Here is a 19,666-nt window from a genome sequence, read left to right as displayed (position 1 = left end):
TTTTGATAATTTTTATTAATTTAGTGTTTTTCTCAATTTTCTAACCAGGAAACACTGATGTTACAGAATGCAGTAGGTCTAAAAAAACTCTGAAATGCTATAACACCTCTATCTCATTCTATCAAAAAAAGGGGTCAAAATGACACAGTGAAGACAGCTTTTTCAACACCTGAGCTCATGATAGGTAACATCCTGTATCGCGGGTCCTCTCATGTTTGTTCAGGTCACTCAGACCTTGTGAAATGAGCTTTTTAAAGAAGTTAAGCTGACATGAGCAATACATTTGCTTACCAATTCAGGCTTGAAAAACAACTCAATGCCTACTATGACACCCTTTCAGTAAGTGTTTCCAGAGATACATTCTTGTATGACATTTTCTCACAAACTGTCATTAATTAGATTATTTTCTTCCTGGTAAGTTATAGCACTGCACAGCCATGCACATTTCTTGGTCTATTTCACCTGATTAAATCATTAAGTACCTGATCAAAGTACTTCATGAACTGAGTCAGGTGTAAGTGGGCAGGACAATATTGAGGCTCTCCAGCTCTTCACTGTACTTATTCTGAGGGCATTCCCCATCACCATACTTGTAATCCAAGAGCAGAAAGGTAGGATATAAACACTCTTTAAAAAGAACATAAAATGCTCTCCTCAAATCAGACTGAACTGCAAGTATATCAAGACCACAAGCAAATACCATGAAACTAGATCTAGTTAAGAAAGGTTTTTGGTAAGTAGGACTTAATGGTAAGTAGGACCATTTTGCTGCATGTCAGATTCCTAAGTGTTTTTATCTAGTGTTAGAAAGCATTGCCACCATTAGCATTATACATGTGAATTTGAGAGAGCTGAAGTCAGAATGTTTTGCAACAACATATGCAGACATGAGTGACACCCACTCAATCACTCTTTCTCTTCCCCCGTCATTCATCTACTCATAAGGTTCTCTGGAGGCACCATATGATCCCTTATTCAAACAAAAAACTGCAGATAGCCACTGTGGTATGTAAAGCCTCTGTGCCACTGTGGTATGTAAAGTGCAGATGCTAAAGGGTTGTGTGGTACATGTATATCTACATGGAAGTGACATTTCATGTCTTCATTGTGGAATGCAAATGTAGCAGTGAATTCCTGGGAGAAGAAACATGGGCAGTGCTGTGCTTGACCATGCCGCAACAATGCTCCTATTCTAGCTTTCCTTCTCGTTTACTTCGCTCAAAGTATCAGAAAGCAAATCTGGCATGGTAAAGACCTAGCAGAGGGAAACAACTGTTTCAAAACAGATTCACAAGTGTGCTGCACAAAACTTTAGAGCTATGAGAATAATTAAGCTTGACCAGATCACTGGGCTCCAGGTCAAGAATTCTTAAATAACTGCAATATACTTATCGCCTCAAGGAAACCATGTGCATCACATTTTTTTTTTTGCTGATGTTCTACAGCCAATAGGGTTGATTACCCCCAGCACAGATTAAGCACAGTCCTGCTCTCACCAGCTGTATAGTTAGAGTTTATAGCCCATTTGTTGGAATGCGCAATTGGTATTCGTCTTTCTATATCTCTTGGTCAATGGTCAAATGGTCAAATGATCACAGAACCACTGGTGACTGGACATTTTTGGCCAGCACATCAATTTCAACACAGAGAATTGTAGGCCACACAAATAATATTGGTCAGCAGTGGTCTAGAGGTCAGAAACTGACCAATGATGAAAGGGTTAAGGGAAGGCTAATTATTTGTTTGTGCAAACAGATTGGCTTCAGTGTATATTTGTACCCTTATGAAAGGTACCCATGAGAGTGGTGTTCCAGACAGTGCAGATACAAGGAAGTGTCTGGAGAGTGTTAGCTGAAACCAATTTACAATATAGAATTTGTGCAGGGTTAATGTTTTCCTGAAAAACCAGTGAGAGACATTCAGTGGAGGAGAAGCCTAAGGAAGAAGGTTTTTGGTTGAGAGAGGGGGAAACAGGGTTAAGAGGCAACAAATAAAGAGACCTGCAAAATTGAGGTTTGAGAGCAGACAGATGCAGACAGTAAACAAGAGAGGAGGTTAGATGCAGCAATGTGTTTTCCACAACAGGGGACCGCTTAGTGAAAGATCTACTGGCTTTGCATGTCCTTCAATAAAGAAAAACAGCAGGGTCTCCAAAGCTCAGCAGTGAGGACGGATTGAGCCTCAGACTGAACCCCAGAGGCTGTCTGACCAACACACAAACTTCACTGAGTTTCTCTGGCTTTCAGCAAGGCTTTATTGACCATATGCTACAACATTTAAACACTTCTGAGTGTTGTGTATGTACTTTCATAAACAACATGAAGGCTATGTTTGATAAGTTAAACAAGGTCAAAGAGGCTCAAGAACTGAACATGTATTAGAAATGGAACATGCATGTGATGATTACAGATCTGAATTCTAGCAATAAATCTTTCTGGGGGAAAAAATCAAATGTTTTAACAGTGACACAATATCATCACCTGTTTCTGGAACAGATGCAAAAAAAACCCCAAAACCTGGCAATGTAGAGACAGAATTTGAACAGAAGCAATGTCAGACATTGATTAAAAACAGAAATTATTTATACAGCAGACAGCAGTGTATCCCTCAGTTGAAGACTAATGGTGGCAAGTGTTCCCAAAGGCAGATCCATGCCACGTCTGTACAGTCTGCAATACTTAACACTTTAACCAGCACTCCTACTGCATGCTGCAGAATCTGTTAACCATAGCTGGGTGAGCAATATCTCTTCCTTTAAAATTATATGGTCAGTCTGCCTGAGGATGGGGGTGTGCTGACCTTCACCATGTCAGGGGCTTGGACTTTGCCTCAGGTGTATGGTTTGGAATGAGCATTAGAAGGCTGGGGAGAGGTTTTGTTGGAAATTCATTTCTTTTTTGTTTATTTTCAAGACATTTGAGAGGAAGTAAAGGATAGAAAAATGAACTCAAAAAGAAGGAAATTCTCAATTAAAATGAAAACCTTTAAGGGACTGCAAAATGACAGACTTGCTGAAGGCATGTTTGTAACTTTAAACCCAGTACCCAGATGAGATAGTATAGTGAAATAAGAAAGAAAGAGTATGTGGAAAGTGCCTCCTCATTCGAATCATCAAGTATTAGTATTAGTATTAGTATCAGCTTTCAACTATGACAGCACTCAACATCCAATGCAGAGCATGAGGAACCACAAAGTCGGCTTGAAAACAACGATAGGGAGATGCATGGACAGGCAAACTGCACCCGGAGTTTGAGAGTGTGTGCTAACCTCTTGATCTGGAGAGCAATAAAATCCTCCCAAGTGCCAGTGAGTGGCTGGCATAGCAGTAGCACAGAGCCACATGTGCCTTACTATATGTCTTAAAAACCAGATTGTGCTCCAGGCCTCTGTGCCTTTGAGCAGTAAAAGCCATGTTTATTTGTGTTTCTTCTACTTCTTAATGGCTGCCTGCGAGGCCTTCCTTCATTCTACTGGGGTTTTTCCTCACTTCCCTTTCCTTTCTGCACACTATCATACAGTAGCTGGCAAGGAAAGGATATTAATAAAGCCTCAACATTGATCGATGGCTTTAATTTAAACTTCATATATATGGTATTTTTGGCCCATCAAAATTTATGGGTTTTTTTGACAGTTAATCCAATCCATGGGCACTAAGACCAAGTTAAGGCCATTAGAAAGCTCACATATACTGCAAGAACTGGACATATTATAAGAAGCCATTAGGCCCAATGCAACCATGGATTCAATAATTCATGATACCTTGGAATTACTCAGACTGTACAGTGCAGCAGCACTTTATTGAATGTTTAGACAAGCAGTGTCATGATGTAAGCATTAGAGCGCGCAACTAAATCCTTACACTAGGTGGCATTCCATAAGGCATGGCATGTGACTAGCACATACATTATAAACCAGCACTCTGCATTAATATCAACAATTACATGCAGTGGCAACTTGGAGGGCACTAGTGTATCCACCACTGAAAAATACTGTACATGTGACAGGATAATGGAATCCAGATTATTGCATGACTCATGAGTGTCAAAACAAACTTCAGATCAAAAAAAAGATTTTTACATGAAAGACATGCTGTGGAAAGTCTGAAGACGCGAGTAAAAAGTGAGAACACAGCAGAGCAGTTCCGTTTGACCTCTGACTAACCGAGAAAACACAGCAGAGCAGTTCTGTTTGACCACGGACTGACCGAGAAAACACAGCAGAGCAGTTCTGTTTGACCACGGACTGACCGAGAAAACACAGCAGAGCAGTTCTGTTTGACCACGGACTGACCGAGAAAACACAGCAGAGCAGTTCTGTTTGACCACGGACTGACCGAGAGAACACAGCATAGCAGAGTTCTGTTTGACCACTGACCAAAAGAAAACAACAGAGCAGTTCTGTTTGACCACTGACCAGGCTTGAAACAGGCACTGAGAGATCAGTTCAGAATGAATAACTGCTTTAATGAATAACTGTAAAATGTTTATGGATACAAAGAGCAGAACGGACACCTTACATAAATGCTGAATACACATGCGACACTCAGCTGTACCAGCAACCATTCAGCAACAATGGCATATTGTTGCAATCCAATAGATTTTTGACATGCACGTAAACAAAGGCCAACAACACGTGATTAGTCACAATTGATTGTTTCCATCCAAGTGCAGAAAATATTTACCACCATATCCTAACTACTCTAATCTGGCATGTAATTATGCCTTGTTAAAATCTGTGGTGTCACTTCTTGGAAAAACCTCAACTTCCACTGAATGAGCACAAAAAGAGTATTTAAGGGATCTTGCAAAGAAGCATGCAGTGGAATTTTTTATCCCATAATTAATCATCATCATGCCTCAGACAAATGCAGAGTACTGTCTACATCTTATAGGTATAGGTGTAAAAAAAAGCAACCCATTATCATGCATGTGTACCTATTGCCTTGGAAACAAGACGGTTTTCTTACTGGAAAAAATATTTTAAATGGTTGGCAGTATACAGTATGAAACCATCAATACATCTACAAGTATTAATTCTTCTTTTTCAGAGCTTGTTAGTATTTTAAATATTAGCTGAAAAAATAATGAAAGCTTTGGTGGGGGAATATATTATGGGTCCAATACAGTGTAGTGCCTCGCTTGCCTGTATTGAGCTATTTATGAGTTATGGCAATGGTAATGAAAGCCTAATGTAACACAGATGCGCTCTTGCACGTTCCACATAACACATTAGCTGCAGCTTTTATTCACTCAAAGTAGAAAAGGGAAGCTGTGCTTCCAGATCTTTGTTCAAAGTGCTGCATAATTATGGTCAGCTAAATATAAAACACTGGGAAGCAGGAATGAGTAATTAGACCAAAGTTTTGCTAAGGGCCTTATGAATTTTCAAGTTGATCAGTCATTTTATGAATTTTTTCCCCATGCCTAACCGTGGTAATAGAGTGCAAATATATAGGACAGAGATGCAAAGATATCTTAAGCTTATAAAAAACTGTTAAAGCTGACATACAACAAATTCATCTTTAGTTAAGTTCATTGAGCCAAATTAAATTAAAGACACAAAGGTTATTTCAGTCAATCTTAACACTGCACCTGATATTTTTTTCTGACAAATGTCACCCTAATGAACATAAATGAATCACATTTACAATAGTTTACAACTGTGATTACACTATAATCCAAACTGGAATTTGAACCAAATGCTTGTCTTAAACCAGGCTTATTATATTTCTTACAGATGGCCCACTTAAGCTCCTGTTGCACCTAATTGCAACCGTATGAATACAGTGTGTCATGAAAGCATCTGTTCAAAGTCCACTGGATCTTGCTCTGCTAGGTGTTTCAAAGCTTTCAGCAATAGCTGCAGGTTCTCTGCATGCACTCAGTAAGAGCTTCGTTTCGTGTAAAATCATGGACACCTTTTCATCCCCGTGGCTGCACGGCTTGCCATCTATGCATTTTCTTTGACAGGGGAGGCGAGAGGAGGTGCCTGATCAAAAAGGTAATGCAGTGATGAGAATATCGTGTTCTTGCAGCTTCGCCTTAGACATCTCTCCCTCCATCTCCCTTCCATCACAATCAGGCTTTCCACTTTCAGCAACACCCCCACACCCCTCTGCTTTCCATTAGTCTGTCACACAAGTGACAAAACAGCTTCTTCTTCTTCTTGATATGAAAGCAACTTATAGAAGAATAATGCTTTGCATATTCTTACAAAGCATTTTTCTTCTATAAGTTGCTATAATGAATTACAATTGAAAAATGCACTATGGCGATGTGTTAGTGATATACAAATGCCCATAAGGTGGGGATTCTGGTGAGACATAGGGATGCAGGGTATTTCCTTCCAGCACTGTCAACAGGTGGAGTAGAGCATGCAGAATAAAGACTACAAGAAACTTGCATTTAATTTGCATACAATACAAAGCAAAATCACAAGACAATCTTGTCTTTTTTTTTTTATATACGAGTCATGATCCTAATGTTAGCCTCAAGTCCTTCATTTCTGCCATTCAGCAGAACTGTGCTCTTAAAGAGGAGGTGCATTCTCCCAAAGCTACCCTCTCCCCAGGAGACCCTCACTAAAAGCGCTGCCTCAGATGAAAAGCTGACGATCTTTTAGCATTTAACAGCCTTGCAAGCATGTCTTGTTGACTCCCCTCTGATTGCTGCTTATTTCTTCAGCTTCCTGCCGTTTGGGCTGGGTGCTGGACTCATCAAGTAGCATGCGGCGGCAGTGCGGGGGTAGGGCAGCACCCGTAACATCCAGGGCATTGCATAACTCTCTTCTGTAACTACAACACACTGTTTGTCTATGCAGGGGGTTGCTGTAGCTTGACACGCAAGCTAATGAAGGTGGGTAACATACAACAGTTCACTCAAATATTGGAACACCAGTAGAACACACGTGAATTTTCAGACATGATAATTTCATGCTCTGATGGACTCAGGAATAAAGTCAAGCCAAATAAATTTTCATAAGTGTTTTTTTTTTTTTGCAACATCAGAAAAAAGGGATCTCTGGTGGAAATGTTTTTCATCATATTTGATTATAAGTTTTAACACATGCCTAGTGCAGAACCATTAGTCATGTCACTGGGCTTTGCCTTTTAAGACATAATACAAAAGGCCATACAGACAGACTCTATAGAATATAATAAAGAGCTTCATTTATGACATTTAACAGAAGAAAGGGCTACTGTGTAGAAAAAAAAATTATTTCTCTTTCAATACGAAGTGCTGCTTAAAATATACAGCTGGCTAGAAATCCCAATTAAATGTGTTCATTTCTTGCTTGCCTTTTATAGTAATGTTTACAATACTTTTGATTCGAGAAGTATCTATGGGTGACATTTAGAATGACAACCTGACATATCTACTTTCTGTGACAGCAGGCAACACTTCTCAATAGGATTTTAATTCTGCCAGTAGTGTTGTTCAGATGTGCACAGAGCACTCAATCTGTGGCCGATCTTCGACTTCTGCTTAAAAATTCCCATTCTCTAGCCACATTGCCAGTGCTTCCCATTTCAAAAACAGCAATGGTTTTATTATCCTAGGGACCCGTGCTGTGACCTCAGCAGGACCCGTGTTGGTGTGATGTATGCGGCAACTCCCGACCCTGCTCCCATAGGACCAGGATTGAGTATCTCACAGCTTCACTTCTTCAGCTACCAGGAGACGACTTGATGAAAAGGGCAACCGCATTTGGGTTCTGACACGTCCTTCTGAGGTGGCCGTTGGGTGAGTTTTGGGGTGCCGCATGTCCCAAACAGATGAGAGGAAGACTGCTGCATGTAAGAATGTCAGTGCAGAAGCCACAAGGCTGAGGGGAAAGGAGGTGAGGAAGTGTGTGTAGACCATGAAAGTCTCTGTTGACTAATGACAAATGTCAAAACATCATCTGATACCCTTACTATTTTCCAGACAGTTAATGATCCTTCATCAATTTCATCAGAAAGATGGAACGACCGTACTAGTTGTAGGTTATATGAGGCTCTGCGATATCCGTCACCCACAATTTGACACATTGAGCAAATATGTGGTAAGAGAGATCAGATCCATAATACACAAAATGAGGTTTGACACTAAAGTCAATGACGCATGGGTTTCTTTCTGCAGTGAGTGAAACAAATTCACTATATTCCTACTGTGTAAGAGTGAGTATTAAACCCATTCTTGGTCTACCATCATCTGTCAATGAAGCCTAAAAGATGTAGGAGAGTAGGCAATAATTTATTGATGCCAAGATGAAAGAATTTGTATATGCACACCTCAGGGGGTTTAAGGTTAGACCTGACTCACAATACAGAATGAATTTGGATGGTTCCGGAAAGAGAAGAATCTTTTATGAGCACCTTTTTAAATCTCTATTCTGGTGGGCCAGCACATGGTTTGATGTTTTGCCTATTCTAGGCCTGTACACTTGACTCCAGGTCAAAAAGACCTGGGGAGGTGAAATGGTCAGGTGTACTGAAAACATCACTAAACTGCAGAGCTGAAGAAGTGAGAGTAAAAATCAGTGATCTATAGTTGAGCTTTCGTGAGCACCTTAAATAAAGCCCTTCTTCTTTCAATTCTATATATATACTCCAGGTTTTTTTTTTTTAAGTGGCAGATCAAAAATTGTGCTTGAACCAAGTGAATCTGTAGAAGACAAGAGAAAATAAAACAAACATTGTTCAGTGGAAGAAGAGGGAAACCCCTTTGTCAGAATGAACACCCTCAACTCAACATTACTAAGAAAAAGAAATGTGTCCAAAAGGCCAATATACACACAAGATCTACCTGGTGTTTACACAGGTGGGCTTCCACTCAGCCATATGGTTGGCAGAAAGAAAAAGTCACAGTGAGATAGAGATGGGAAAGTGAGAGACACAGAGCCAGACAGCCATGCAACCAAAGTGGAATGCAACTGGAAGCAGAACACAGACGAGGTTGGGGAAGGTGGGTGGAGATAATTGATTCACTGACAAAGTCCATGTGGAGGGGATCTTTTAGTCTTCAGCTCGACCCACGTAAGTGGCTGTAGAGGTCAGCTGTAAGGCTAAAATGTGTGTGGTATTGTCTTTTTCTTTCTTGCACCATAAATCTACAACAGGCACTTGAGACTTAATTCTGACAGGAAAATCTGCAGGTATTTGAATTGATCTTTCCATTCAACCACTGTTCCCAGTGTGACCACTCTCCTACGCTGGCCTTCTAATGGCAAGCATGTATGATGAAAGTCAGTGTTAAGAGACCGCTGTGTGTGTGAGAAGACAACACTCCTTATTCCCAGTTGTCTGACAGTCAGCGCGGTCTCTAATTATTCTGGGAAGAGTTCTGGTCATACAGCCAATTGCAAACCAGCATTCTCCTTTCAATTTCACATTCCTCGACTCTCCCCCTTCTCTTCCTCCTACACTGGATTCAAGGACCGAGTGGAACTTTCTAGAGGTGTTATATGGTCAGAATTGGCAATGATTCTGTTTGACTAAAGAAACCACAATGACTGCAGACCTCACTTTAGGCATTCATGTATTAATTCACAGAAATCATGATGTCCAACTGTAATAACGGCTCATTCAAAATACCGTACTACTTTCTGAATGTCTCAGCAAAATTGAGCTCATAGGTTTACATAGAAAAGGGAATGTGCCAGCCATGGCACAAGCTGCTGTGAAACATATCTGCTGTATTACGTATGTGACAGATGTTTGATGGCTTCCTTTTGAGAAAACTGTAGGAATCTCTCTTATTAATAGTAACATTTGATTCAACAAGTTGTATGTTGGCTCCTGCACATCCATTCAGAAAGAATCCCTTTTGTAATCACCCAATTACAATCCTGTCCTCACTGGCCCATAAACAGATCTCTTCTTTCTGAAGAAGGCATGTTAGTGCCTTTTGTAATATGGAAATCTGTCAAGGCACCACTAACGCAACATGACATGTTATTTCAAAGAGATGTTTTGATTTAGACGTTAAACTAAATTTCTCTCTCCACTTGTGCTATGTCACACTATGACTGCATTTATAAGGTTACTGATTAATATTTAGTGACAATACTCTGTATGTTGTCTCTGTGTGTGTGTGTGTATATATATATATATATATATATATATATATATATATAGTGTAGAGATAGTAAAAATTGCATTTAGTAGTACTCAAGGTTTCCACAAAAACAGTACATTTTGCATTTTATACAGACATTTCAAAAGCTATGCATTGCAAGATTCTAGATGAAAGATGATGATTCCAAAAAAGTATCCAGTCTCTTGTATGTGCTTAGTCTGCATATGAACTTGCACAGCTGATGAAGGACCTCTGTCCTGATTCTTTGGAAACTTGGTACCAAACTTGTTTGTTTGTTTTACAATATACCAAAAATGACATTTCAAAATCTATACATATGACAAAAAACTACACTCATGCAAGTGTTTATAAATACTTTATCTGCAAGAAGTGATCGGCAAGCTGTTTGAGAGACTGACAAAAGAGAATATGTATGTGTAGTAGATTATGGAGGTCAGCTAAGGACAGGAACCTGACCCAGTTACAGATTAATGCATTCTTTGAGGCAACTTCTTACTGGGAGGCACTCCTGGCGGTTTCTCTGACTGGCCTCTATTCAATGCAAAAGCACCACTCTGGAATGAATGGGCTACCAGACACAAATAACCTCACTTTAACCCGTTGGCTGTTGAATAAGTAGCAGTCTATAGCACAAGAATACATTTGATGCTCTGTTATACAAGAAATGACTATATTTATATAGAATTACCAGGAATGTTAGGTTACTACCAGGTAATACTGTACCAAAAAATAATGAGATTATAAACACTGCCTTAACATATCTTTACAAATGTCAAAGAATGTCCCACAGTGCATGTCCCACACTGGAACAGAGAGGCAAGCATAAGCAAACCTGCAGTACCTTTCATCACACATTAGCAAAATTCAAAGCAACAGCTTCAATAAATAATTTACTTAAAATTCCTGTGCCTGCTCCTTTTGACTCTGATGCATGTGGGGGACACCCACTTTTGAGAGAGGTCCGTATTGGAAATGGCTAATTGCTCGTAACTAGAACAGTTCGAAATGAAACCCGTGTGGTGATATGCTGGGGTTTATATATTAGTTCCAATTGGTGATGATTGGATAATGACTGAGGTTTCACTAATCTCCATGAATGCAGCTTCTGAGCCTCAGCAGCTGAGCAGTAAGATCAGATTTGGCATCTATGACCCACATCTGCAGCACAGCACAAGGCAATAATGATGGCTGATGCCCCCAGTGTGAACTTAGTGTAACCCTTTGAAAGTCCCAATATGTGCCGTTGAGTAATCTGTGCTCTTTCTGGAGTAGACAAAATATGGTCACCATCTTGGTTCACTGGTATGTTGGACTCTAACCTAGTGTACTGTACTAGGATGTATTCTATGAGTAAATGACAAAGCGCTTTTGTAATTCGCTATGGATAAGAGCATCTGGTAAATGCCATAAATGTAAATGTAAATTTTGGATGTAAATAACGTAAATAACTGAATATAATCATAGACATTCTCACTACAAATATGAAACTAACATACATTTTTTAAAAACTATGCTATATTTTAAGCCATATATATATATCTCCAAATTAGGGCTAATTAGCGATGTCAAACAAAAGAGAAGACCATCCATTAAAAAAGACCTTCACCAACAGCACTTAAAGCCATGTTATGGTAATGTCAAAAGCACATTCTATTTTATATTCAAGCTATTAAAGATTTCTATTCCTGAGTGTGAACTTTGCTAAGGCTCAAATGAGAAATATGAGAGCCACTTGAGACTGACAACACCACAGAGCTGAGGTTTGAATGACTCATCCCACCGGGGGGGGGGGGGGGGATGTTGGGGCAACAACACACAAATCAGTCAAATACCTGCTGAATGGAGTTGCACCAGATGCTAGATTGGGTAAAGCAATCTACAAGTTGAGTGTGTCCAACAAGGCATGAGGGAAGATAACTTAATTTGATAATCAGAGCATGAAGGTGCCATTTGAAGCCACCTTTGCTCACCCTTGATGGTACAACCTGTTCTCTGCAATCTGTTGGTTAAAAAGGAGACCCCTAACAGTAATCATTGCAGTTCTCAAACTGAAAAATTATTACTCCTCTTTTCATGTATTGTAAAATGATCGTGAATCTATGGATTGTGTATTTTTTCAGCTCAACAGAAATCTGCTTCAGCACTGGACACCTCCTGATAGTCTTGGCAAAAGTTGAGGCAATTGGAGAATGGCTTGCCAGGTTCCATTAAATGTATGGTCCTAGTTGTTTTCTTCCTCACATGACATCATCAGTAGTAGAAAGTTGTCGGTCTTGGATAAGTCTTTTGGGTACATTCAGACTTGATACAGTTTCAAACTGTTTTGCAAAATAGTGGAAAAAAAAAAGGAAAAATGTTTTTGTTTGTTAATTTTTTTCTAAACCCATATGCATTAAATCTGTGTCCCCTAATACTGAGAAGTGAAGAATGGAAGGTCCAGTAATATGTAGTTTTATGACATTTATGTGACATTTTTTATGACGTTTTATGTCGAATGTTCTACACAACGAGAGGGTACTGAAAGTAACAGTCTGTGAGAAAAGAATTGTACCAGGTCTTTCAAAACAGTCTCTGCTCTCTTCTCAGGGGAGGCTGGATGACCACGTGACCAGCTTTTAGGAGCCTGGAGCTTGTATAAGGATTGTCCGTCAGACCACAAACAATTAGAACAGGGAAGTATGGCTCAGTTTGGAACTGAGCACATGGAAGAAGAATCGAGATGTGCATATAATTAACAGAACTCTGAAACACATGTCTCATGATAAGGCTTTGTCTCAACCAGGGTAAATCTATACCTTGGTGTTTATTTTTCCATTTTATATTCCATTTTCCATATTATATATGAAACTTTTATTGAAGTTTCATAAATTTTGTCAAGTTTTCTTATGTGCTAGAATTAGAATCAAGTTTGGTAAACAGATTTGTGAAAAGCTGCTGCATAGTCCATGGCTGCTTTAATCAAAATGAAACAGTAAAATACTTAGTCTATGAGTCTCTTCGAACCTATCTGTATTAAGTAAGGATGTGTTCTGTCTCAGCCACAAAGAACGTGGACATTGTATATGTTGCTTTACAACATGTCTAACCAGGAAAAGAAGAAAAACAAACCCCAAACATATTCATGTTTGAATTCAAGTAGAAAACCAGACATCTTCTACATTGGCACTCTCCTCAGTGCCACAGTAGGCCATTATGGACTGTTTATAAATGTTCAAATTCATGTCCCAGTTGATTCTCATAATGGATGTTCATTCTCTTAGGGAAGTCAAAGCCGAAGCATTCTGCATGATGTAATGTGTGATTACCTCAGAATGCAGGTTGCACTACAAAATATTCTCTATTCATTTTGATGAATCTATCCACCATGAATAGTAGAGCTTCAATAAGAGATCATATGTTCACTGCTGACATCCACACAGACCTAACATTCCTAGACCTATATTCACTGATCCAATATCCCTTTATTATATGGTAAGTTTATTATATGCCTGAGTGTAAAAAACTGAATTTGTAAAACAAGACTAAAGTTGCATCTCTTTTATTCTGTTAAAAGTGGTTTAATTAGACTATTGCTTAATCTTCAAAGTAACAGAATTGGGAAGTATCTTTGGATTCTTTTGGATATCTTTGAACTCTACCCTCTGCCCACAATTGGCACCCCCATAAACCAATATGAATAATTAAACACTGGTGACAAATCAGATGGGGAAGGTTTACCATAGTTGTTCACATAGACACATGCAACATTATATTTTCTGTCTATTACAAACAAGAAAAAGGAATTACAATTATTTAGTGATATAAATATTATTACAGATTCCTATACCATCCAAATGATCTATATAGCACTTTCAAAATGTATATGTCTAAGTTCTCTATTAATAATCATTGGTGCCCATTGCTTCTCATTTTGTCTTTCCTTCTGTAGCAGATGTGAATCAGAGTCCTCCAAACACCTATACCATTAAAGGGCTTTTTCAAGCATAAATGCAATATACATCCTTATGTTGGCAAAAATCACTTCACCAACACTTAAGCAATACATCTCATTGTAATGATAAAAACACTCTGAGAGCTTTAAAATCCTACTACATACCGTATTATTAATGAAAATAAAACACCAAAAAACAGCAAAGTGCTAGAGGTTAAAATACAATGAAGGCAAGTTTACATGAGATCATGAAACTGGCCATCAGTTATGACTCAGAGGGTAGTGTCCAGAACCCATCCAGGCACTAATCAATAAGCAAGTGCTGAGTGACATACCAACTATACCTCAACTCTTCTGGCAGAGCTTTCCTCAGGAAAAATCAAGTAGTAGTATTCCCTATTTTTGTGATTCTATTCATCGGAAAAAAAAAACAAAAAAACTATCCTGCTTTCAATATCAATGTGAGTGCCCATATCTACAAACTCTTTTCAGACTTCCTCTGGGGCTAGAAGATCTGAACTGTACTAAAGCTGAAGTAGAGGTAATAAGATTGGATGGATTCCAGAGCATAGGAGACCTCTATAGACAGAAGAAGAGATTACAGTTCTACCACACTGCAAGATGAAAATATCATTGGAAATGTAATCATCCTCAGACATCTCTGGAGAATAATGCAGTATACCATACCATATGACAGTGTTAATCATTTTCATTAACCTCCGTTCTTCATTTCAATAACTTTGTTATAGGTCCTTGAATAGCTGATTGTACAGGTTTTAACTTTTAAATGGCACTAGACCAGAACCACCAAAAGGACCATATAGCAACAAGGGCTGGGTACTGGAATTTGGTTCCCAAAAGGTACACACAGAATCATGTCAAAAGTATCAAACACAGAAAAATGTTTTTAAAAAAGCCCTTGTCTAATATTTGTATTAAAAATATACGTTCCATGTACACAGTATTATTTCACCATTCACAGTTGGTGTTAGTCATCCTAGTTAGTTATCAGTGGTCAGTTTCTCACCAAAGGACTGATGGTGGCAGAATATTTTGAATCAAAGACCACTCTCAATCCGACAATTACAAAAACGTAAGCAGCACTATAGTGTCCCAAAAAATAGTACCAAATCACCACATAAATTCTGGTCAGTAGTGGTCCTGAGGGTTAGAAGCTGACCAGTGATGTACAAGATAGAAGGTGGCTAACATTGCGTGGCAATAGAAGGATAGTCTGTAACTATGCATCCTTGAGTCCGGTGTTGCTAACAATAAGACTCAAAGACGCAGATGCAGACCAGAGGTTTCTGTTGATGTGGGTGGTGAGTAAATAACTCCATAATCAATTTTATGATTTATATGATTATGAAACTTATTGGGAAAAAAAAGCTATCGAAACAGTTTCTCAGTGCATTACAAATGTCGTGCTTTAATGTGACATCTTATTGGCTCCAGAGAAACACTAAGAGAAAATGACACATAAATGCATGAGAGATCAAAGGTCTTTCAGTACTTTTCAAAACTTGACAGCATATAACATAGCAAATCTAACAAAACACTCTGATAACATGCTAGAAGACTGGACTGCATGAGAAACCACACACCTTCATTTCACCCACTCCCTGTGCTGGTCAGACTAGGATTACAACTAGCTTGTAGAAATGCATGGGTCTTTATGCCATTTATTTCCATTAAATAAAAGTAAAAATAAAAAAGCCAGTAGCATAAATGATTTGGGAAAAGCCTGAGATCTGTAGCTTTGGAATTCTCTAAAAAACTACACAGGTTTTACCATCTGTGGTGATTTTGAATCACTGAAATGTCTACACTGATCAAAATATTCACATTCTGGACTGTCTATCTGTGTTGTTCCCTGACCAAATGACTGCATGAAGATGAAATATGAATGAATGAATGCATAGTTATATAGCTCTTTTCAAGGAACCCAAGGGCACTTTACAATTAACACACACAGTTTACAACTTTGCTTGAATGATCTTTATGTTTAACTTGTGTTCATTCTTACACCAAGACTAAAGAGGTAGTACACAGAAATGACATTCTATATGAATACTATTCAAATGTCCATTAAGAAAAAAATATCATTGGAAGGAATATCATCTTAGTGAAAGGTGGCCCCTTATTGGTATCTAGATTGAAACATTTCAAATGATGCCCAGCCCCACTAATTCACAAGCTGCATCAGCCAATCCTCCAGCCATTAGTGCAAAAACACCCCTCTCACTGTTTTCATGTACAAAATAGTGAATATGTGGAGAAAAAAGACCTACAGAGAGAGAGAGAGAGAGAGAGAGAGAGAGAGAGAGAGTTTGAAAAAAAGAATCTTCAACAGATGTTTGCTGAAGGGTGCAAATGTTTCCCAGGTGCCCTAAGAAACAGTCATGAAAAAATAAAATGTAGTGGTGGACTGAAGGTCACTCCAGGACAACTCCCATGAGCACAGCAGCCAAACAGGATTGCGTGTTCGTGGAAATTCAAAAAATTAAAAAAGATATATGTATATCGGCACATCTTTTCATATGTAATAGAGGCAAATGTGGACGAATGAGCTATGCTGAGATTTGTATAAGATCAAAATGAGTCACAGCATGCAACAAATGACAGTGAGAGCACTGCTCTTTTGGGAAAGGCCTACCAGCTCTTCATCCCTTCCCAAAAGTTTAACTCTGTGTCACTCTCAGCATGAGTTAGAAGCTTCAAAGACACTGAAGGATTACAGAAAAAAAGGTCAATTCTAAAATGAGTGAGGAAATAGATTACAATCAAAGCTGTGTTACTCCTGAACTCTTGAACTGCTTAGAACCATAAATCCCCATATGGATGAAAGTGTCAGATTGCTTGGGGGAAAACGATGAAGAAGAAGAAGAAAAAAACAGGTACCTAAAGCCTTGGGGGGGGGCTAGGTTTATGAGATTTAGTCTGGGTGTCATTATCCTTGAATGACCTCCTCCTTATCCTATATTTAAACCTGCGAACAGACATTACAATTAGTCACACCCTGGTTTCTACGTATAGTGTAATTTAAGCAGGTGTACACGCCTTTGCGTCTGAAACTGCTCAGAGGAACAGAGATGTTTTGAGGCTCTTGCTGCATTACAACAAGTACTTTGCGAACAGTCTGCAGAGGGATTGGCGAGATCATCATCAAGCTGCAGGTGCTGCTCTCACCACCACGTAAGTCACCCGTGAGCCATGGGGAAGGGCAGCGTCCCCCTCTCCTCAGATCCTTATGTCAAGGCCTGCTGCCATGTGGGATGGGTAAGAGGAGAAGCCCTCCCAGTCCTCTCTGCAAACGCTGTCCACACACCTGTGTTAATTAGGAATGCATCTCAATAGAGAGCCTGCTAGAAGTGTTGAAAGAGAGGCGTGCAGCAGAGAGAGACAGATCACCAGAACGGCTGCTGAAGGTCTCCACCTGTAGCTCGTCATGAAGGAACCTTGCTCAGCTGTGCTAGTCAGCAAACAGGATAATTAAAGCAGGAACTCATCTATTCTGTGAGAGTGGAGGGTGGTGTGGTGAGGCAGAGACTGGAGGATGCATAAAGGATGAGACAAGAACCTCCAAATTCATTAGAAGGGACATGTCCAGAGGTTCTACTACCTGAGAGTAAACTCACTCAGGGACTAGCCCGAGCTGGACACACACTGACATTTATGACTCCATGAAGATCCACTAAATCTACTTCCAGAGCACGGTTTCACCGTTTCTTCCATAACCCCCCCGACCCCCAACCCCAACCCCAACCCCAACCCCATGGGGCAGGAGGAGATTCGGGGGCCATTTGGACATATTAATGTACTCCTACAAGGAGGGGGGGCATAAATTATTCTGCATCATGGCTTTATCATAGTATATCAGCAGTTGTTTTTAACTCCCAAACTCAAGCTTTTTCTTTAGAGAGGAAATGAACACACAGGGCTCCATAGAGGAGTCACAGATTGCTTGCAGTGTGCGGGAATGGGCTGACCTTCAATGACCTGTTTACTGACGTGGTGGCATTTGCAATATGAGTTGGCATCACATTTTTAGTCATTTAAGATGCTAACTCTACCTCTCTAAGTGGACTAAATCTCAATTTCAGCATTCTGGAACTGCATCAGGGTGAAGAGGTCCTGACCTAGAGAGCCATAATTTGGCCTTCTTCATGCTCTAAAACTACAGAATTAAGATTTAGTTCTTATAAAACCCATCATGGAGTTTCACAGATAAACAATAAATTTGACCAATGAAAATAAATTTGGCCCAAAAACTGTGAAGGGCTGTCGTTATGTATAAACTTATTCTAGCTTTTTGAAGACCTGAGTAAAATTTTGCAATGGGCCATTAGATGCATTTGGGGGTTCCACAAGGCAAGTCAGACAAAGCAACACCTTAAACATCACTTTCACACTGGCCATTTTTATGTAGCAGCTGTTCACAAGAGGAATCACTCCATCTTTTTCATGCCTTTAATTCCCTCATCCCCTTTGACTCTCCAGGAAGTGCTGAAGAGCTTCTTGCCTGCTGCCATGCAGTTGACATTGTGACACACCAGAACACACAGGAAGCACCGCATGATATAAAGAAGAGTTGAACACTTCAAGAGCAATATTAAGGCTGCTCCATAGGCTATCAGTTGAGGTTAAAACTGATTTAGCCTCAAAGCATATTCAGCCAGTTATGCAGTAGTTCAAACAATGGTCCTTAACACGTGCAAGTCCAAAAGAAATAATTAATTTCATCTGACACAAAATGTATGTGTACGACATTGATCACGTAACCACCTAGGGCCTTTAAGCCATATTTTGGGCAGTGGACACTTGATTTGACCTGACAGAAACCAATGGGTTTTACTGAAATTACTAATGTGCCCAATGTCATGCATCCTCTGAAAATTTATTTTAACAAATATTTTAGAACATATTAAAGAAACAAAACCTATTTTTTTTCTTGCTAGTCCATATATATATGATTTATTTTATGCACCAGGTGAGTTCATTGTGAAATATGAAGTGTCATCGTGGCATATTTTCCTTTAATTCCATTATTTGCATTTGTTGCTTGATATGGCATTAACCATCAACCAAAACTTCACACACAACTGTCCCAAATCTCTCATTCACAGCAGTTACTGTTGTGACTTTGATTACACATGTTTTTGTACCTTACACTCCAACCATCATGCCAGACCTAGCAATGATCTGCTGACTCCTGGAAACTTCACCTCCTTCATTTTATGAGAGGTTGGTTACAAGCCACAACTGCTGTGCAGTAAATCTGTACTTCCATGAGCAGTTAATTTTTTTCCTGTAGAATATTCTAAAGTGCCAAAGTTTCACTGTTTTCAGAAACAGGTAAGCCAAAAATCTGAGGGAAAATGTACTTGAGGAGACACATTCTAAATTCAGGACAGGTGTTGCTCTCTCAACACCCCCTCCCCCAAAAAAAAACAAACAAACCAACAACCCAAAAACCAATAATAAGTGAGTTAGAATAAAATAAAAATGCTAACATGTAAGTACACTATAAACTACTGCATATCTTACCCAGCATGACCAAAGGTTCCATAATATTACCATCCATAATATTACCATCCAGTAAAATAAGCAACAGTTTCTAATGGAAACATCTTTAAGGGAATATTTCAGCACAAAG

The 19,666-nt window shown here is 39.2% G+C and overlaps 1 protein-coding gene across 8 annotated transcripts in view; it reads right to left on the bottom strand.

Annotated features, from left to right (window-relative positions):
• Nucleotides 1–19,666, bottom strand: part of sugct (succinyl-CoA:glutarate-CoA transferase) — a 71,811-nt gene that overhangs the window by 14,001 nt on the left and 38,144 nt on the right. Inside the window, exon 13 of one of the 8 annotated variants that reach the window (XM_027013278.3) lies at nucleotides 15,174–17,338. The exons of the other annotated variants lie outside the window; for them this stretch is intronic. Coding sequence (XP_026869079.2) covers nucleotides 17,264–17,338 — 75 coding nt within the window. The 3' untranslated portion in view covers nucleotides 15,174–17,263. Of the gene's footprint in view, nucleotides 1–15,173; nucleotides 17,339–19,666 lie in introns of those variants that run through there. 8 annotated transcript variants of the gene reach the window in all.

Source organism: Electrophorus electricus, chromosome 14 (assembly GCF_041902795.1).
Source record: "Electrophorus electricus isolate QZ-2024a chromosome 14, ASM4190279v1, whole genome shotgun sequence".
Lineage (NCBI taxonomy): Eukaryota > Metazoa > Chordata > Actinopteri > Gymnotiformes > Gymnotidae > Electrophorus > Electrophorus electricus.
The sequence above is the reverse complement of the archived record's forward strand: the minus strand, read 5'-3'. Positions and strand labels throughout refer to the sequence as shown.